The 22,468-nt window shown below is 34.6% G+C and overlaps 1 protein-coding gene across 1 annotated transcript in view; it reads left to right on the top strand.

The window, feature by feature from the left end:
- Positions 1 to 22,468, top strand: part of LOC145260631 (adenylosuccinate synthetase isozyme 2-like) — a 140,243-nt gene that overhangs the window by 44,119 nt on the left and 73,656 nt on the right. Inside the window, exon 2 of the mRNA XM_080118952.1 lies at positions 18,318 to 18,420. Coding sequence (XP_079975078.1) covers positions 18,318 to 18,420 — 103 coding nt within the window. The remainder of the gene's footprint in view (positions 1 to 18,317; positions 18,421 to 22,468) is intronic.

Here is a 22,468-nt window from a genome sequence, read left to right as displayed (position 1 = left end):
CTCTACCTGATCTGCTTTGAGCAACAAACTGTTGTCCACTGTTGCTCAGTGAAAACTGTTGTAAACTGACTCAAAACCTCTACTTGTATTGACTTTAGGAAATGCACATACACACACACACACATGTATATATACACACACACGCACTTACTGGCTAAAGATAAGATAATTGCAGGTAAGATAAGAGGAGAGAACAAAGCTACAGGTGTTGTTTCATATTGACTATCTATGTGTGTGTGTGTGTTATCAAATATTTTTAGTCGGGGTTTCTAAAACGTTTGGCATTTTCGAGTTGGCACATAAATCCTTCATATTTTATTTTTGGTATTGCTACTTAACAATCACAACTGCCTTCTATAGATTATTAAAATATTGACAATAAGATTTACCCATTTGCATTATAGGTCCTGGATATGACCTTAAACTATAACCAGTGGGGAGGCCCCAGCTTGTGGGCTTTGGGGAGTGTGGAGCCACCCTTTAATTGCCATTACTCCCAAGTCCACTGTTAGGGTACCAACTATGGGTTAAATAGAAACCAACTTGAAAACAACAAATATATTCCATTAAAAAATTTTCCTTAAATCTTTGGATTCGGCATTAAATAACCTGAAAAGGGTTGATATGCTGTAAAACAAAAACCAACCATTTGCATTATAATTTATTTTGCCTAAGACGAGGGCACCTACGGTACGATCATGGCTAACACGTAAACGAATGTTAAGCGACGATGATAGTACCTGATAGGCCCTTCTATAAGAGGTAAAATAAATTTTACTACAAATGGCTTAATATTATTTTATTTTTTTTTTTTTCTCAGAACTTATGAAACTAAAGCCACCTTTAAGACTGCTAGCAACCACTGTAAAAGAGTAATCGAGAGAGTCATATGGTCAGTACGTTAAGATAAGAGGGAGAAACAAAGCTACAGGTGTTTCATATTGACTTTTCCATGTGTGTGTTATCAGAAATAGTTTCGATCAGGGTTTCTGAAACATATTCTGCATTTTTGCGTTGGCACATAAATCCATCATATTTTGTTTTTAGTGTTGCTACTTAAATACCATGACTACCTTCCTTTGCTCATATATATATATATATATATAAGTTTTGTGTCTGTTTCCTGTGACTTGCACATTTTCTTTGTGTTTACTACTAGAATGACTAATTGGTGTTGCCCGGGAGCATAGACAACAAAATACATTTAAAAAGTGTAACTTTTTTTTCAAATCTTTCATCTCATCTCCCTCTCTATTTCCATGCATGCTGTAACCCCCCCCTCTCATCTCCAAAGATCACTGTGCGAAGAATGATCAGGACACATTCGGGTGTTCATTAGGAACTTCAACAGTTGTTCCATGTTCCTTTGATTTCTTTGTATGGCTCACCCGTAGTGGAGGATGCCCTTTTTTCTTCCTTGCAACCTCTTTTTCACAGAAGAGATGTTGTGAGCCTGTCTGCTTTTTCGTTATTTTCATGGCAAGTGTTCGTCTGAGCTCCAATCTATGGTCCATCCCCTGTCCTGATTTTCAAGAAAAACACTCATCTAGTTGAAACCACTATCAATAATTTTCCCCCACTCTTTATCTGTGCCTGAACTTAAACGTAGATTCCATTAACAAAGCTTCTTTCTTTCTGCACGCCTGTGGAACTGTTCCGTTTTTCTGCTTTCCAACTGACTAAAACATGGTTATCTTCAAATCCAACGTGCAGAAATTCTTGATAATTGATGAGCCATCCCCTTAAGTAATCCAATTTATCAAATTTCGACTACTAATGATGACTGACATGTTCCCCTTGACCACTGTACACTCATTAACTCTTATCCTCGAGGTGCCTCCGGGCCTTAATAAGTGGTGATTCCTTTGTAAAAAATAAAAACCATGTGATTTTTTTTCTTTTTTTTTTTCTTTAAAGCGTACTTGGTCATCGCCCTCGATCTTTTAGTGAATTGAAACATGCAATTTGTGTAAGAATAGCAACTATTCCACAGCAAATGATCCGTAGTTATTGATAGCTTTCATGAACATCTTCAACGATTTATTGACAATGATCGGAAATATTTAGCTGATTTAATTCTCAAAACTTAATGAAATAAAAATGGCGATATTCAGAAAAAAGAAAAATTATTTTCATTATTTCTTATTTGGTGCTTTTCTCAAATGTGAGATAATTTTGCTTTAAGTTTCGGAAAAATATATACGTATATGGCAATTTAGCCACATAAAATTTTCCGCATTTCATCCTCGTGAGAATCCGTAAGACTAAATGAAACCCGGAAAATTCTGTGTAGCTGAATTGCCATATATATATTTTCAAAATTTACTACCTAACTCGACTTGTATATTGAGCACTATCAAAGTAAATACTAAAAATATATAGCTCCAAGCAAGTTTAATTAAAAGCTAAGAAAGTTATGAAACTTAATGGTTTTTGGATGATTTTCTTGGATGGTGAAATTTTCTAGGAAAGAATTGCCATAGGAGTCTGGCGAAAGGGTGGGTAGTACACACTTATAGCAGGACAAAGGAATCACCATTAAGGCCCGGAGGCACCTAGAGGATAAGTGATGATCTATCTAGAAAAATATGATTTTATTTTCATTATTTCTTTTGTGCTTTTATAAAGTCTCAGAATGTGTTCGATCATTTTAGTTTGACATGTATTTATGTGAGAGCAAGTAACTATGATGAATGCATTTATGTATTGGCAAATTTTTTAGAAATTTAAACAAATAGTATTTTTATGAGTATTTTTTTCTTTTGTTTTTTGTTTGTTTGTTGAGGATTATCCCCCCCAAAGTTTTTTTCTTGTATTATAATCACACTTGTAAGAGCCAACCACATTTGTGTGTGTGTGTGTGTGTATATATATATATATATATATATATATATATTGAATGTGTTAGAGCAAGTTTTCAAATGGGGGGGGGGGCATATTTCTGACTTTTTTATGGCTATGTGGACCCCAAAAAAATAGATTGACCAAGGACCAGTGGGTGAATAACTATAAAACAGGGTTAACAAAAGTCTGAATCCATGCAGAATTTTCTGTTAATTTTTTAACATTCAAAAATACTTCCAAATCTATAATTATTCGTTAGTATAATTTAGTAGCATAAAATTGGTGAATTTTTAGCATAATCATATGAAAGGAGGAGATGGCAGTCCATCACAAATGCACTATTGCATGGGTTTATTTACTTTATTAAGTAAACCCCATCCTTTTTTTTTTTTATTTATTTTTATTTAAATTTTTTTTTATAAAGAAACTTGTCTCAGATGCAATACACAGGTGCAGAAGACCAGTGAAAATGAGAGCTGGCAGCAAAGAGTGAAGATGAAGAAAACTCAACGTAATCGTATAAAAAAGACATGTTTAACGCTGTTTTACCGATTAATTTTGCTTTTTAGTGAAATTGATGCTCCAAAACCATTTTTTTAAAAATTTTTTTCCTGAACAAAAATAAAACCCACCACATTATTTTCATGTATTTCCATTTTAAAAGATTAATTCCCTGAATATTTTTAACGCTTTCCATAAGACCTCTATAGGTCGGATTAAAGACCTTGGCAGGTCAGATCCGGCCTTTAGAGACTCCCATGTTAGAGCATTTTAGTTCAGCCTGTAACTGGATGAGAGAATAACTGTAATGAATGTCTTTATGTATTACTTTCATTGGCAGTAAAACATTTTAGAAATTTTTTTTTTTTTTTTTTTTTTTAAGCAAAAATAATTTACTTTGAACTAATGCCAAACACTTTTTTACGGCTACATTCCCATTCGTCACTCACATCCTCGTCATAGTCATAAACTATTCTGTCTTTTGATCTCATTGAATTTCCTCACATAACTGCGTTTTAATATTGTCCGAGGGCCTTGTGATTTGAATGTCACTTGGCAATAAATATATTGGTTAACATTCTCGTATTCTCTGAAACTAAAAAAAAGTTCATGTTAATGTGCCTTCATTTCCTGATTCGTCACCAGATGAAGTAGCTGACATTTTATTTGACACCAGTTTATTGTGAAATTGTCATGGTCCTATTGCATAAACATGGCGAAACTGAGGACTTTGTTTTCATTTATTTCCTACTCTTTTCGTAACTGTTTTCAGATAAGATGCTTGTTTGTTGTAAATAAAAGCATTTTACTTTAATTCCGAGTAAAGACGGTTGTATAAAGCTTAGAGATGTCGACTACTGACAAACGGTTGAGTTTCAAATCCCTACAAAACTCCATCTCAGGACATCTCACTAATAATAAATATTTGTCCAAACTCCTTCTTTCCAACTCCCAACTTTAACTGTAATCTTCACCGACTGTTCTTATCTCAGCTGTCCAAAAAAGAAGACTGCCCAGTGCTTTCCTCTTCATTCAATCGTCCTCATATGCAAATTAATGCCATATATACGGGGTGACCCCCCCCCCCCAAAAAAAAAGGACATTCATTTGTTTTTTCTGAGCATTTTACAGTCAACGGAGAAAAAAGGCCAAAGACCCTAGTGTTTTGATGTGATGTTTTGAATATAATAAACTAGTTATGACCAAAGTTTCATTTCATTCGGACAAAACACTAAAAAACGATGGCCTAATTAGAGTTGGGACCCGTTTTTTTTTGGGGGGGGGGTCAACCTGTATATTAATGAACCGTCTATAGACAAAAGTTTTTCTTTTCTCTGTCCTTTCTTAATTCAGTCAAGGATAGACAGAGGTGCCGTCGCTTGTGTGGGTCACGTTTTGCATTACTTTCACCACACTGACTATTATAGAAAGAGGATTGCATCAGAAAATGGGTGCTTTATAGAATAAAGGAATGATGCAACCATTACAAAGTGCCGTTTTGGGAGGTGGGGGGGGGCGTTTCCTAAAAAAAACTTTTGACCCGAGTCTTTCATTTTGGATCTAGAGTGAAAATCAGTCCTAGGAGCTTATTAAAATGAGGGTTTAATCATGGAAAGATGGATTTTCTTTAATCTTCTACTCCTTTCAGTTTCATAACTTGTCGAGCGTAAATATAATTTTCATTTTCTTTTACTTCATAGCAAAGGGCTCTATGGACAAGTTTATCTTAGTTGATTTTTGACAACTAAATATTTTTGTTTACTAGCCAAATAAAAAAGTTACTAGCCAAACCCACATGATTTTTGAAATATGACATTTTCGTTCTGTGGCAAAGATTTTCCTTTTTTTTATTTTTTTTTTTTTTTTATAACAAGTTTAATTCTAATTCGAATTTCATGTTGAGACTTGAAAGTATAAACATTCAAATTTCTTCAGATGGTTTTTAAACCGCCTTCGTAAAAAAAAAAAAGAAAAAAAAGTATATTGTTCTATTAAACATTTATTGTTTAAATAATTTGACTCTTTTTTATTAAAAAATAAAAGTTGAAAAGATATTTTACAGTTGATAATTTGGAAGATTGTTATTGAAAAAAAAAATATAATCACTAAAAGATCAGTGTTTTATTATTTCTAGTTGCCATTTGGAAAAATATTCACTCGTAAATGTGACAGTTTTACTCGCGATGTAAAGTCTTGGACTGAGCTAATGCAAGGACCCGAGCATTGGGGGTGAAAAAAGAAGTTTGATGTTGGATTTTTTATAAGTAATGCATGACTTTCTTTTTTCATCGCACCACATGCATTAGATCTGGTAGTGAGAATATTTTGTTGAATGTTGGTTTCACCAATTGTAGAAATGGTTAGTCATTACACGGAATCGTATATGTTCCTGATTTTGTTGTTGGTTGCATGCCAGTGTTTTTACATATGCTGAGAATGTTTTTATTTATCAGCGAAGTAGATTGTAGGGTCATGAAACTCATTTTGGTTAAGGCAGTGTAAAAGTGTGTTAGTGGTTGAGTGATATGTTGGGGATCAAGTACCAAAAAGTTTGTTGTGGAAGGTATCCTTATTTACTTGCCTCCCCCACGAAGGCAAAGTTAAACACAAGGTTGATTTTTTTTTTTTAATGTGAAAATGCAGCTCCCTAAAAAGGGACACAGTAGATTAGTACAAAAACAAAAACCTCTGTTCACAGTTTAAAATGAAGTATTTTGGAATTCTTATACAGACTTTTTATGATGGCTTCATCCGATTCATATTGGGGACTACACATTCTAAATATAGTCCTGTTAAGTCTGTTTTTGTGTTGTTGTGAGCGTAATGGTCCAACTAGTCAAATAGCCAATGCTATAGTACGAATCCCCTACTTTATCCAGCACACACAAAACAACTCTGTTGAGAGGGAAAAGATAACAAAGTATCAAGGACTCATGTATGATATGAAACGAAATTGGAAATTAAGACGTTTCAATTATACCAGTCATCATAGGAGCAACTGGGCTTACGAAAAAGAACTTTAAAAAGTACATAGCAAGCATACCCGGTGAACCAAGTGCAAGTGAAATACAAACGATTGCACTGAAAGGGACGGCTAGAATCCTGAAAAGATCTCTTGGTTGGACTCACTAAAATAGGGGTAAATGTCAGACATCTGGTTGGATGTCCCATCCCCTAGAAGAAAAAGTTTAAGAAAAATGAAAAAAAAAAAGAGACCTTCCTCAGAGGGTAAAAAAATATCATCTTAAACCAGGGATCTTCTGTAAGGCAGCCCCCCCCCCCCAGTCTTTAATTCAGGGAAACTTCTAAAAATGGAAATGCGTGAAAATAGTGTGGTAGTTTTTTCTTTTTATTCCAAAAATGATTAAAAGAATGAGGTTTTGGAGAACCAGTTTCACTAGCAAAACAATATAAAACGCGTTCAACTCTTTTTTTTTTTTTTTTCTTTTTTTTTTTTGTCCACATTGTGTCTAATGTCAGCAATATGTCCCCTGTTGTAACCGTGGAATTTGAATTGTCTTGACATTACATGCCATGATCGATGTGTAATGCGAGTTTTAAAGACAGGCTTAGATCTGATGACCCCAGAGGACGAATAAATGTACAGTATAGTGAGATCTTTACAGGAACAGAAAGACTTTGATGGTATGATCATGAAAGAATGGATGAAAGTTGGGTTCATACTCGGTTTGAACACTGCATTCTCATGGACAAATATTTGTGCAAAATGGTTGATGCACTGCTTTCTGATATCTTCAACTCATCTGCTATCTTGAACAATTTCAGTTTACAATTGACCAAAAGAAGTTTGGAGGTTTTAAAAAAATCTTTTCCAGGACAGCTGCTGAATTTGGGTGACCTGCACATTCAGCATCATTTGTGTCTGTAGGGTATTGTTTAAAATCGGAATTCCACTTTTTAAGCATTGTTTCTGTTGGAGCAGAGTCTGAATAAGTTATCAAACCATTGCTTTGCCTGAACAGTATTTCTTGTCATCAGAAAGCAATTTTTTTTTATATAGAAACTAAATTCAGACTTTTGCATTTTTTTTTTCTTTGGAAAATTGCAACAATAACTTCAATGAAATAATTTTAATTTGTAGACTAATAATCTAATTGAACTAAAATTTTGACACCTGCCATTTGAAATTGAATTGAAAACCCATGGATTGCTGCATCAGCTTCAGGACTTATTGAGTGATATGTTATGATGCACCAGGTTTATGTGCGTCTTATTTTTCATATACTAATGGGTCATAAATTATTAAATTTTTTTTTTTTTTTTTTTTTTTTTTCACAGTGATCACCACTTATCAAAGCCCGGAAGCCACTCAGGGATAAGGGTAATTGCAAGTACATTACGTTAGTGTGGAGATTTGATGAAGTGTTTAATTAAGGGAGCGGTTCATTAGGAATTTGTTAACATTGGACTTGAACACATCCAAGTTGTAGTTCGGTGGGAAGCAGGCAGACGGAACAGTTCCACAGGCGTGCAGTTCTAAGAAAGAAGCTCTGTTCATGGAATCCGCGTTTCGATCTAGGCACAGATATAGAGTGGGGGAAATTTTTCACAGTGGATTCAGCTGGACGGGTGTTTTTCGTGAAAGATTGGCGAAGGGGGACTAGAGATAATATAATTTTATAATAATTTAGTTCAATTAATGAGTTATTTTTTATGCTCATTAAATCAACTTAAAAAAATGTATAGTTACAAAGAAACAAAGGCGAAATCTAAGTAAAAACACCAAGCAATGCAGGGTTGGTACAGCTTGTAGAAGTGTGTATGTGTGTGAAAACTTCTGTATTCAGAGGCTACTGTTTTGAGGAGGACTGATAGTGGAGGGGGAGGTCTAAGAGTAATGAGTGTTGTTACAGCTAGATCTGCTCAGTCACCTGGGTGTCAATTAGTATCAGCCTTTGTGCCAAAATCATCTGCCAACAACATAGAATTTGTTTTTCTTTTTTTCTTTAAGAAGCACACAGGTTTCATTCTTTCAAATACACACGTGCATGTTACCGTTTCTGTCTTCTCTCTCTCTCTTATAGATAAACTAGCAGGTCTATCCGACATTGCCCAAGATAAAAGTTTAACATAGTTTTATTAAAACTTTCATCGCTCTACCTCTTTCTATTGTTTCTTCCCCCCCCTCCCCGTTTCCTCTACCTGACCTCATTTTCCTCTTCTTGCCACCACATTCCTCTCTATCCGGGGGACCACATTCAAAAAGGATAAAAGGGATACTTTTTACCTTCATCCCACTAGAAGTATGTTATTGGTTAAAGAGAATCGTCTTGACTAATTAAATGGGATTATACCAGGAGGATCAATGTTGTCCTTCCATTAAAAAAAAAAAAAAAAAAATTAAAGGCAAAATAAAAGTGAATGGTAGGAACCTTGATTACTTAAAAAAGGGGACAGCACTCTTAATTATTAGCTAAGAGGCCACCTTCACTCGGTTGGGGTCTCAAGAGATTCGGAATTATGGGTACCAAACTTAGAACACCTACCGATCTTTTTATCGAATATGTTTATCGACAAGTGTTTTAGCCTTAGTTGTATACTAGCAGGACCTATGGAAATCCCACAGAGGATCAATTCATATGTAATATATTAATGTGGGCATTCTGTAGATATTCAGTGTAAATGGAAATGCTCTGATATTATTGTAGCTTTTTTATTAAAACTGCAAAAGTATTTATCTAAGCTAGCACAGAGATCCGGCATAGCCAGGTTGTAAAATATGCTTAAATATGATATTTTAATTCTTGCAGATTTTGTATATATTATTATAGTTAATGTCCTATCGCTTTTTATATATTATAAAGTTGTGATTTTGAATCGAAACCGAATCCCAAACTTAGTTCCTTCAGCTATAACCAAAGCCGAAATGAAGAATTCTTGATAAAATTATTTTAAAAAAATAGATTGGATTGCCATCAGCTATAATCGAAACTAAAACCAACATTATGAAGAATTCTTAGTAAAATTATTTATAAAAAAGAGTAAAAACTTGAGTGCCATCAGCTATAATCAAAACGAAAACTTAACGGCATTGTCTGGGATGAAGGTGTAACATGTTTCTATTAAAACCCCACTCCATCTTTCTTCCCCTCTCCCCCCTTCTCTTTCTCCTCCACTAACACGTTCCTCTCTCTCTGGACAGACAGTAGATAACTCTTTATTTAGATTCCTGAAGGAATGACTCGGCATGTTCTTTTTATACATAGTAACATACAAAATGACTTCAATGAAAGTTAGCTTAGTTAACCTCCAAAGGATGAATGATTTTTTTTTTTACAAATTCAATTATTGTCCCCTTTTTCGTTTTTTTGTGTATTAGTTTTGTTTTATCATTTTTTTTTCTTTTTTCTAAATTTTTTTTTGTATTTTCTTTTGTCTTCTCTCTTCTAAGGTATTTTTCTTTTTTGTTCTTTTTATGTTTTTGTTCTTTTTAGCAGATGTTGTCACTATTCTGCTTTAGTACTGGAGTTTCTTTCTATAATGTTAGCTGTTGATCATCTAAGATGGCGCTTACTTATTTGAGTAGGCAGTTGTTACCATTTAAAAAAGATTGGTCTGTCGTGTTGTTGTCCCCCCCCCCCCCAAATCGGTCTGTCATGTTGTTTTGCCCTCCCAAATCGGTCTGCCATGTTGTTTTGCCCTCCCAAATCGGTCTGTCATGTTGTTTTGCCCTCCCAAATCGGTCTGTCACGTTGTTTTGCCCTCCCAAATCGGTCTGTCATGTTGTTTTGCCCTCCCAAATCGGTCTGTCATGTTGTTTTACCCACCCAAATCGGTCTGTCATGTTGTTTTGCCCTCCCAAATCGGTCTGTCATGTTGTTTTGCCCTCCCAAATCGGTCTGTCATGTTGTTTTGCCCTCCCAAATCGGTCTGTCATGTTGTTTTGCCCTCCCAAATCGGTCTGTCATGTTGTTTTGCCCTCCCAAATCGGTCTGTCATGTTGTTTTACCCTCCCAAATCGGTCTGTCATGTTGTTTTGCCCTCCCAAATCGGTCTGTCATGTTGTTTTGCCCTCCCAAATCGGTCTGTCATGTTGTTTTGCCCTCCCAAATCGGTCTGTCATGTTGTTTTGCCCTCCCAAATCGGTCTGTCATGTTGTTTTGCCCTCCCAAATCGGTCTGTCATGTTGTTTTGCCCTCCCAAATCGGTCTGTCATGTTGTTTTGCCCTCCCAAATCGGTCTGTCATGTTGTTTTGCCCTCCCAAATCGGTCTGTCATGTTGTTTTGCCCTCCCAAATCGGTCTGTCATGTTGTTTTGCCCTCCCAAATCGGTCTGTCATGTTGTTTTGCCCTCCCAAATCGGTCTGTCATGTTGTTTTGCCCTCCCAAATCGGTCTGTCATGTTGTTTTGCCCTCCCAAATCGGTCTGTCATGTTGTTTTGCCCTCCCAAATCGGTCTGTCATGTTGTTTTGCCCTCCCAAATCGGTCTGTCATGTTGTTTTGCCCTCCCAAATCGGTCTGTCATGTTGTTTTCCCCCCTCAAATCGGTCTGTCGTGTTGTTGTTGTTGTTGTTGTTGTTGTTTTCCCCCCTCAAATCGGTCTGTCGTGTTGTTGTTGTTTTCCCCCCTCAAATCGGTCTGTCGTGTTGTTGTTGTTGTTTTCCCCCCTCAAATCGGTCTGTCGTGTTGTTGTTGTTGTTTTCCCCCCTCAAATCGGTCTGTCGTGTTGTTGTTGTTGTTTTCCCCCCTCAAATCGGTCTGTCGTGTTGTTGTTGTTGTTTTCCCCCCTCAAATCGGTCTGTCGTGTTGTTGTTGTTTTCCCCCCTCAAATCGGTCTGTCGTGTTGTTGTTGTTTTCCCCCCTCAAATCGGTCTGTCGTGTTGTTGTTGTTGTTTTCCCCCCTCAAATCGGTCTGTCGTGTTGTTGTTGTTGTTTTCCCCCCTCAAATCGGTCTGTCGTGTTGTTGTTGTTGTTTTCCCCCCTCAAATCGGTCTGTCGTGTTGTTGTTGTTGTTTTCCCCCCTCAAATCGGTCTGTCGTGTTGTTGTTGTTTTCCCCCCTCAAATCGGTCTGTCGTGTTGTTGTTGTTTTCCCCCCTCAAATCGGTCTGTCGTGTTGTTGTTGTTTTCCCCCCTCATTTTTATTTTTGTCGTATTTGTTCTCTTAGAAATTATTCAAAATTGTAGCTAAGTGCATTATGTTGTCAATAATATCAAATGAAAATTGTCTAGTCAGAAACAAATCTGGATTCGTCAGCTTAAATTGCTATTTGCCTCCGACTTTGAAAATTCAACAAGGTAACTTGATGATACCAGCAATATGCATATGATAAAACTAGTAACTATTTCCGTTTTCATCTCTTAAGTTTTTAAGCACCATAAATTAGCATATTTGTTTATACTTTTTTATTTATTTTTAATTGTAACAGCAATTTCGATTTGCAAAGTCCTTCACTCAGAAATTTCTTCTGTTATTTGAAAAAAAACAAAAACTTTTTATTTTATTTATTTATTTTTTTTTTTACCAAATTGGTAAAAAAGAACCTATGTTTTCAAACCAATAATATATTTATATATATATATATATATATATATATATATATATATATGGTCACTAATATATGTAACGGTTTAGTGTTTTAGCAGGACAAATGCGCACGGACGTTTTAGCAGGACAAATGCGCACAGAAATTTCTTCTGTTATTTGAAAAAAAAAGAAAAAACTTTATTTATTTTATTTATTTATTTATTTATTTTTTTTTTTTTACCAAATCTGACTTAGGTGATACTGGAGGAAAAATATTTATATATCTTAAATAAGATTATAAAATATGGATTCTTTATATAGAGACTTATCAAGATATAAGAAACTCAACATATGCAGTTGAAGCATAACTAAAGAAAGAAATGATAGACAAAATAAATTCATGTATATATGAATTTATTTGTCAGCTCAATAAGAAAAAAAACATCAATGGGAAGAGGTGTTATAGATAATCTTTATACCGAGGAATTTCAAAGCCTAATGCTTCTCTTCTGATCAGAACTATCAGAACTTAAAATACCTAGGTATAAAGAACATCAATAACCCGTCTTCCTATTGACGTTTTTTTCCATTCTAAACTGACAAATTCATATCTACCTATATTTTTATTTATTTAATTTCCTATATATACTAGCAGGCTGCTCGGTCATAAAATATGCATGAATATTATATTTTAATCAATGCAGAATTCTTATTTATATTTTTGGTTGAAAACAGATTAACAAATTGTCCACATGTTTGAATACTCTATATACCATATTTCAACTCTGTAGATCCAAAGTTTGTTTAGTATATAGGTTTGAAGTGCCCTATCTCTCTCTCACACACACATTCTCACTTATATATAAATTTCCCCAAAACCTATGGCCTTGATGGACGGGAGACTAAAACTTGCTGCGATAGTTTTGTAGCAGCAAGTTTTAGTCTCCCCTCCATTAAGGCCAGAGGTTTTGGGGAAATATATAGATATATCTATACTGGTAGCCAAATTCTATGGGATGAAAGTACATGAAAATTTGCGGGCTATTCTATGATTAAAATTTATGACAATTGGTAAAAAAGAACCTATGTTTTCAAACCAATAATATATATATATATATATATATATATATAAGGCCACTAATATATGTAACGGTTTAGTGTTTTAGCAGGACAAATGCGCACAGACAATTGCTCTTTCTGTAATGGATAGCTATTATGCGTGTTCAGTTTGCTCTAGGCAATTTGTTATCTTTGTAGTATTGATTGACTTTTGTGTCTTGGGAAACCTTCATAAAATGACTCTCACGTGAGGACATTGTTTGAGTTGGATGACAACTTAAACAACAGTGATCTATTTTTGTTGACGATGGGGTGTTTTAGGTTGAGATGGGTCTTACTCTGTCGTTTCAGGTTTGTTTATTTACTCTTTGATTCAGTTCATGAGTCAATGATTGACATGAACTTTTATATTTACTTGGTCATCTATTGTGTAAAGGGCAGTTGTCTGTGTTCAGTTAGAACTCTAAAACTACAGAACAAACAGCCACAAAGTTTGTAATTTTTTGATCGGCATTAATGCGAATGAATAATATCTATATTTGAACTTGTGTATAAAGTTCAAATACGAGTGTTGTTCAAAAAGTAAGGCCTATTTTAATTTTTTTTTTTACTCAAAACTTAAAATGAAGAGCTATGAAGACAGAAATAGTACGATTAAAATGAGCAACATTCTGTGCTCTGCAATCTGTTTTTCTACATGGTCACCACCATTCTCAATGCTCCTTTGAGTCATAAAAGTCCAGAGCATGCTTTGTCACTCACATCTGTCGCCACTCTGAAATTACAGAACCTATTAAACTGTGCTGACATCAACTTCATTGGCTTTGTAAACACGGGCCGGTGAATGTTGATAAAAAATTTTTGTTTTCTGTCTTCTCTCTATTTCTGATGCATGTCTATGACAGGGGCTGTTTTAGTCTCACACTGTCAACATCTGAAACAGATATAAATCTTACAGTTGAGTCGTCATAACAATGCAATCCCCTCTGATCCATTAAAAATTTTTTTAAAAAAACAGGAATCACTTTTGGAATGTTTCATCCTATATTGATAAAATAAATCTTGAATCAATACTTTTTTCAATATATGTATGCATACCTGGTGGCATTTAACTGCAATACATTTATACGAGTTTTGCATAATCATTAATTGGATCATCAATGCAAATAACATATTTGAAATAAACAAGTTTTGTAAATGTTTTAAATTAAAACTTTTTCTATTTAATTTAAGAGGGGTGATTTTTATTTTTTTATTTATTTATTTTTTTTGCTTGAAACATATAGCACTGAAGAGCTGTGATACAGCAAAACAGTGTCTGTGGTTGATTATAAATGCTCCTTATCTTGGGTCAAGCATATTGAGGAGCAAAAATACAAATTGCTAACGTATAAAGCAATGCTCTTTGCAAACAAATCGAGCTTAGGTCGTTTAGACAGTGTTTAATCATTGTAATTTCGCATACTAATTTTAGCAGCAGCCAAACAGCATAATGGTTAGAAGCGCTGTCACATATGAGGTAGTTTCAGTCCTGGCTTGAGCTAGTTGCTAATTCAGCCACACTGAAGAGCTATGATACAGCAAAACAGTTTGACATACACAGACATATATATAAATGGGCAATTTCATTGATTTTGATGACAATAAACATTAAAGATTTGTTGATCAGCATTCAATTCCGGGCAACATCAGGCACCCTGCTTATATATATATATATATATATATATATATATATATATGTTTCATACTCTCATATTTTTAATTCTCATCGAAATTGGTGAAATTGCCCATTTTTAAATCAAATTGATCGATTGCTTACTCTAGTTGGGGACTCCTCATGGTGCACATGGTGGAAGCTTCACCTGCCTCTCACAGTGACTAAGTTCACAATACATTGTAATCTACATTGCACTGTAGAGAACCTGCTGTTGATTTCATAAAATTCTTATGGCTTGAATTGAACTTGAAAGTGCAAAAGTCAAGTATCATGCTTAAATTGTGCTCTAGACAAACATTTAGAAAAGGCCCATCATATCAAAGAACTCGCTGTTGATTTTATGTCTAATCTTTCGGCTTGTGTGTTAATAAAACTGCTCAAATGCAATCGTGATGTTAAGCTGTGTAAAATGTTAACTTGGATCAAAATCGCCTGTTCATTCTTTCATTGGATTATTTTGATTTTTGATACTTATCGGAGGCATTCCAATACAAAACTGTCCAAAGACGTTGTCAGGCACATAAAGTACCTTTGTGTGAAATTTTATAAAAATCAGCTCAGCCGGTTTCGAGTCCATAGGGAACAAATTCACACAGTTCCTTTTATATAATAGTAGAAAAATAAATGAATAAAATATATATATATATATATATATATATATATATATATATATATATATTAGTTTATTAGAGGTGTCATTTGTATGTTTTAGAATAGTTTGGAATTCCTCTGAAGAGTTTTCCTCAAAATATTTTATATGGATTCTGCCATCAAGTGATACTGAAGTTAAGATTTATAATAAAAAAACAAAAAAAAAACTAATTTTGATCTTAGTCCTGTTCATATGAAATGAACAGGACTAAGATCAAAATTTATAAATCTTCGCATTGTCATCACCTTCTTTAAATTATTTACATTTTTTTTTTGTTGAGCATAAATGAAAGCAAAACTTTTTAACTGAAAACCATCTCCAACCACAGCAAATTCTTCATTTGAAGCGGTGAGCCGTCTGTTAATGCAATTCTGTTTTATTGATCCATCCAGATAAAAATTATTAGCATTTCTGCGACTTTTATTTCATGGTGAATTTATTACTCAACTAGCAACGTGACCCGTGGAAATTCCACATTACTTTCTACATCAATCTATAAATTACTGTTAATATTCTTTTGAAATAATAAGCGTCTGTCAAAATAAAATTTAATTCAATAATAAGCGTCTGTTAAAAATAAAATTTAAAAAAAAATGACCCTTCTTCCATAAAAATAATTGCCACCGTCATCTAAATATTTTTTAAATAAAATAATTGTTTATTCTTTAAAATTGTAGAAACTTACAACATTTTTAAATCAAATTTCTTAACATAAAAACAAATGTCTTACCATGAAAATAATTGTAAGATAAGTTTTATTATAAAATCAACAGTAGGTTCGTTGATATGACAGGGGCACGTTCAAAACGAATGTTTCTGTTTAGAGCACAACTGAAGCATGATATTTGAGTTTTTCATTTTAAACTTTAAATTCGAGCCATTATAATTATTTAAAAACAGTAAATTCTCCACAGTGCAATGTAGACTACAATGTATAAAACAAATGTTACCTTTTGTAATATCTCTATATATAATGGTATTTATTTGCTTTCCCCACAAAAGCAAAATGTGACATAAGGTCATTTTTAATGTTGGAGGAAGCCAGCTCCCCAAAAGAAGGGCAAAAAGGGGCACTCTGGCAGTAGCCAAAAATAATTGAAGGTTTCCCATTCATTGACCCAGAGCCTGCTGAAAGGTCTTCATTTTGTGCTGCAACAGCCTCATTGTTACTGCCTTTGATGGATGTATTCCACCAACGCAGACGGAAGGACACTGGTGGTGTTTGTCAGAGGTCTGTGACAGTGTCAAAGTTCTTATGAGATGGTAGTTGCTGCGCCACTTTTTGGTGTCCAAATAGAAGATGGCAATTGTTGTTGCTCTGCTTGTCATGCTCTGCCTTTGCTATCGCATCTGGATGGATCTGTGGCTGAGCGATTCCGGACGTCTTTGTAGACAGGTGATAGGTTGGTTGATTTCAGGTTGCTGGTGATCTCACAAGAACATCAAGTTTCATTAAATGTGTATAAATTTAATTTTAGTTTCTTGTGTTTTTTTTTTTAAGATTAAACAATTTTTTTAAATCTACATGGATTCATTCCATCTTTTTATTTTGCATGCAAACAGATGAATTTTTGTTGTGGGATTCGGTAAGACGAAAAATCAGAAGAAAAATGTATATTTTAGTTAACTGTGCAAGTGTTGAAGAGGACATGCTTCTCGCTGCTTAACTAATTCAATATTTTAAAAGAACAAATTTTAACGAAGCACTCGAATATCTATATCTTCGGCAGAGATCAAGCACCCTCCCCCCTTGGGTTTCTGCGAATTTTACACCAAGGTAATATGGAAACAAAAAAAAAAAAAAGACGGATTTCTTCACACAGTATTATGAAGGCAATTTTGTGTTCTTGTATCATAGAGAGAGAGGTGGGGGCGTTTTTGTTTTTCTTATCTTTGTCATGTCTAAAGATAACTTTTGTGAACGATATATTTCTACCTTATCGCTGTTATACAATGTACCTATCAACCTGTGGTGTGTGCACGCACAGGCCTGCACTGATGTATGTCAAGAACCATTTTAACCTAAATCCTTTTTACTATTCAGATGAAACTTTGTTTTTATATATATAATCTCAATGACTGTTATATTTGAAAAATTTAGTATCACTTCTGTGCAAATTAGCATAAAATATATTCCTATTTCCTTTCCTTTTTCTGTTATTCTTTTTTTTTTTTTTGCTTTTCTTTTTCCTGTTTTATTTTAGTTTTTTCCTGCCCCCCTCCCCCACTTTCTTTTTACTCCTTGTTTTTTTTCTACCCCCCCCCCCTCCTCCTTGTTTTTCTCTTCGTCATTCTTTTTTTCTCCCTTTTTGTCCTTTTTCTTCTTTTCTCTTTCGCTTACTCTTTTCTTTCAATATAAACTACATGTACATCTATAAGATCTAACTATCTGAAACAGCTGTGATGCATGAGCTTACGAGTTCGTATCATGTTTAGATGATATGAACTCGTATCGTTTATTTACGTATGTACGTTTCAGGCAATGTTTTGATAAAGTTGAGACTTGTGTGTTTCTCACCTACATAACTTGTACATTTTTATTTTATGTTAATCAGTTATTTAATGAAGTCAAAGTACAATAACATCACAAAACATTAAATTTTAACTTTTTTCTAAGCCCACTGTCCAACTGATTGTGCAACTCTAATCAACTACTGCAAATGGTGTGAATCTTCTACAATAACTGATATAGTAGCTAAAACGGTTTGAAGTTTTTCAGTTTCAAGAATCACAATAAGCTAATCCGTAAATTTGACAATTACTGACAAATTCTTATGTAATAATTTAAAAAATTTTTTTTTTTTGTGCGCTGTTCCATTTACCCTACTGAAGTTATGAGTTGATGTCCGATATCCACCTACTTTCTCTTTAATAACTGAACTCTGCTATTGAACAAGCCTTTGCTAATTACCAATTTTTATATCATCTAAAGCATTCAACTCTATTTGGAATAACCTCTGCATTGAAAGTGGGATGTGAATATTTCTATGATTTTTATTTTTTTCTCTTTGTTTAATGTTTTTTTTTTTTTTTTTTTTTTTTTTTTTTTTTTTCTAGGGAGGTAATAATGCCGGTCATACCGTCGTTGTTGATGATATCGTGTATGATTTCCATCTCTTACCCAGTGGTATTGTCCATCCAGCTTGTGATGTTGTTATCGGTAAGTAAACAAAAATGGACATTCCGGTCAGCTTGCTGATAAGCTCCACGCCTTGCTGTTGTATATCAGCCGTTGGCAGAAGTAAATTTAGTTTGAACAGAAAATCAAAGAACAGAAGCCTAATCAATATTTGGCCACAATTCTGTTGGGCTTCATGCCATTTTTATCATTTTATTATTTCAATTGAAGAGGGTTATTTTTGTATTGGAAATAATTAATAAAAAAAAATTTTAAGGCAAATTTGATGTTTGATTTCCAACTTGTTTAGGGAATCTTTATACAAAGGATGTCCAAAGTCTGGCTACATAATTCTACAGGGTGCCCCCAAAGTCTGGCTACATAATTCTACAGGGTGCCCCCAAAGTCTGGCTACATAATTCTACAGGGCGCCCCCAAAGTCTGGCTACATAATTCTACAGGGCGCCCCCAAAGTCTGGCTACATAATTCTACAGGGCGCCCCCAAAGTCTGGCTACATAATTCTACAGGGCGCCCCCAAAGTCTGGCTACATAATTCTACAGGGCGCCCCCAAAGTCTGGCTACATAATGTAGCCAGACTTCAAAAAACCTCTGGCTTTGATGGAGGGGAGACTAAAACTTGCTGCTATGGTTTCAAATAATCTGAAATAACAGCAAGGGGAGACTTTATTTCAAATATTTCCCATATGTTATATCTCCCCTCGCTTGGAAATAAGATATAATTATGAATATATTCAGTATCAAATAATCCTTATACACTTAAATTTACTTTATGTATAATATCTCCTCTCTTTGGTTTTCATACATAAAGTAAATTTCACAGTGTATAAGGATTATTTCATACTGTAGATATTCATAATCGTACCCTATTTCCAAAAGAGGGGAGATAAAACATATGAGAAGTATTTGTAATCAAGTCTCCCTTTGCTGTTATTTCAGATCATTTGAAACCATAGCAACACGTTTTAGTCTCTCCAAGGTCAGAGGATTTGGGAAAGTACTTGGAGCCAAATTGAATATTGAAAAGCTCACATCTTTGGTTCTATGGGATGAAACTACATGAAAATTTGCAGGGGTTTTTTTAAGATTATAATACTATTCTATGATTAAAATTTTATGACAATTGGTAAAAAAGAATCCATATTTTCAAACCAATAAAATATACCCAAATTAACCTACATTTGTATATAGTGTCCTGGCAGGCAGTCGTCTCTCCTGTGACAGTGTTAGTCCATTAAAAACTGGCAGAAGTTATAGCTTAAAATGAGTGCTTTATTCCAAATTGATGGTTGAATATGTTTAAATTTCTGCATTTCTTACATTAAATACTAATCTCTATCTGTGCATCGAACAGTTACCATAACACTTGGTTCGCTGTACCTGATAACAAAGATCTATGCAAAATTTCAACCAGATTGGCCCTGTAGTTTGTGAGAAAAAGTTGAACAGACAAAAAGGAATATTAGTAAGTTACATGCCGATGATTAAAGAATCTGCCCACAATCATAATTGTTTTTTTTATATATAGATTTTATTAGTCTGCTGACAAAAGGAGGGTGGACTTGTAAATTCACCCTTTTCTTTTTGTCTGTCTGCACTTTTCTCAATAACTACGCCTTGGAATTTTTGGAAAAACATTAAGCATGATATGAGTAAAAAAAAAAAAAAAGTAACAGAACGGATTTTCCGGGCAAATTCCAGTTGCCTCCTAGGAGTGCCTTTTGTGTTAAAATGGCTAAAATTGACAGTTTTGTGCTTATTAAAAAAAAAATTGATACTTTAGATTTTTATAAAACTTTCGGAAAAGTTGTAACTAATTGATTTCTATATAATTTTATTTGTCTATACTTCATGATAACTGTCCCCAGGGACTCTTTTAGGGCTAATAAAAACACTCCATTTTTGGGACCATTTTATCATAATTTGTTCAGAAGTTTTTGTATATATCTATTTATTAGCAGTTTTGCATGGTGCTGAACTCTAATTTAAATATGTGAAGGCCTTGGGGGCTTCTGGGGCTAGATGGGGGTGGAGGGAATGATGGATGTAGTCATTTCTTTTTTTTAATTTAAAAAAATTTTTTTTTTGCATGGTGCAGAACTCAAATTTACATATGTTACGGTCTAAAACTGCACCGTTCATTTTCACCAAGATTTGACGTCCCCAGGGGACTTTTGGGGCTAAAAGGTGGGGATGGGGGGAAAATGCTGAACTTAGTCATTTTTTTTATGCCTCATTTACTTTGCACTCACAGGTGACCATGCATGCTTCACTTGTTTTTCGTATAATTTTTGTAAATGCCAATATTTTCTTTTTTACTGTCTTAACATGTTTTGCCATCATGATGGAAAAATAGTATCCTAATTCCATCAGGGAGCTCATCAGGTGAACCAATATCATTACAAATCGCCACAGATTTAAAAAATAAATAAAAGGAATTGATGGAACACTCACTTTAAAGATGGTAGTCAGAGAAAAGAGCCCCCTCTCCTCCATAATAGAAAGTATGATTCAACTTAGGGAGGTTCTGAGGCCGTCAACTTTATACACACATGTCAATGATTTTTTTGTGATTTTTGCAATTTGGTTAAATCACGCGAATGAGGTGACCAGTTGGTAGGTACATTTTGTAAAACTATTCGTTCATCAAATGTTTATCTTAGTAAATTGATCCTATCATTTGGGTCATGAGCAAGCATTAATCCCATCTTAAAGATTATCATACCACATACTTCAAAATACTGCAAGTATCAACTCGGCTCAATGTCTGAACAAATAAATCCAGCAAAGTTTAGACAAGCTGCCTTAAATAAGTTTCCAGACTTTCTTTATATGGCCACTTTTATTTATAGTACACAAATGAAACCCTAGTCTACTTCAAAGTAATCTCCTCCGACTGCAATGCACTCGTACCATTCCAACAAGTTCTGGAATGCCCCATGGAAGTCTTTTTGTGTGAATGTCAATGACCCTTGTCAACCTCTTTCATCTCCTCACTTGTCTCATAATGACAACCTCTAAGGGTTTCCTTGAGCTTAGGGATTAACAAAAAGTCACAGGTAGCAAGTTCTGGATTATAGGGATGGTGAGAAAGTGTCTTGATGCCAATCTTGGTCAAATAATCTGTGACAAGGATAGAGTTGTCGACTGGTGCAATTTGAAGAATGCTGGCCTTTTCTGACGGAATCTCTTCCTTAACTCCCTTAAAACCTCAACATAGTATTCCATGTTGACTGACTGTCCACTTAGAACCCAGTGCATGTAGTGCATGTAGATCATGCCCATGTTATCCAAAAATGGGATCATAAGTTTCTGGGTGGATTTACTCTTTCTACTAGCCTTGTTTCTGGGAGATCCAGCATGCTTTCGTTAGGAATTCTGTTTCTTGGTCTTTGGGTCATAGCAGTAGATCCAGCTTTCATCACAGGTCACCAAGCATGAACTGTTGGATCTGAATTGATCCACTTGACCATCTCCCTGCTGTCATGACATCTTTTTGATCTTCTCTGAGCACCCTTGGAGACAAACTTTGCACAAATCTTCCACATCTTCAGTCCCTCATCAATAATTGTGTGTACAGTTCCCACACTGACATCAAACTGTGCACTTATTGTCTCTATAGACACACGACAGTCCTTATCCATGAAATTCTTTATTTCTTTATTTGACCAATCAACTCTGTTCAGACTTCCTTACTCCTCCCACACCTCACAGACTCCCTGCCTTCCTTGAATCTCTTATGCCACTCAAAAACTGATGCTTGATTCATTCAGGAAGGTCAAAAAGCAGTGGGAAGCATTTCATACGTTTCTGTGACATTTTTTCCAAGTTTAAAACAATTTTATTGCATATCATTTAAAGTGTCCTCACATCCATATTGTATTTTTAAAATTCACCAGCTATGACAGGTTTTAGTAGGGTGTATTCCAATTCCTGCTGTAGCTGTTCATTTGAACTCGAGATTATAAAAATTGGTCAGTCACCTAATAAAATGTATAGCAATAACATACTGAATTTTCAAGAGCTTACGACAATTTTAAATGCCTGTACAAAACGAATCTGGAAACTT

Source organism: Euprymna scolopes, chromosome 36 (assembly GCF_053919585.1).
Source record: "Euprymna scolopes isolate OS-2025 chromosome 36, ASM5391958v1, whole genome shotgun sequence".
NCBI classification, from domain to species: domain Eukaryota; kingdom Metazoa; phylum Mollusca; class Cephalopoda; order Sepiida; family Sepiolidae; genus Euprymna; species Euprymna scolopes.
Note: the sequence above shows the minus strand (reverse complement) of the source record. Positions and strands in the feature narration are given on the sequence as shown.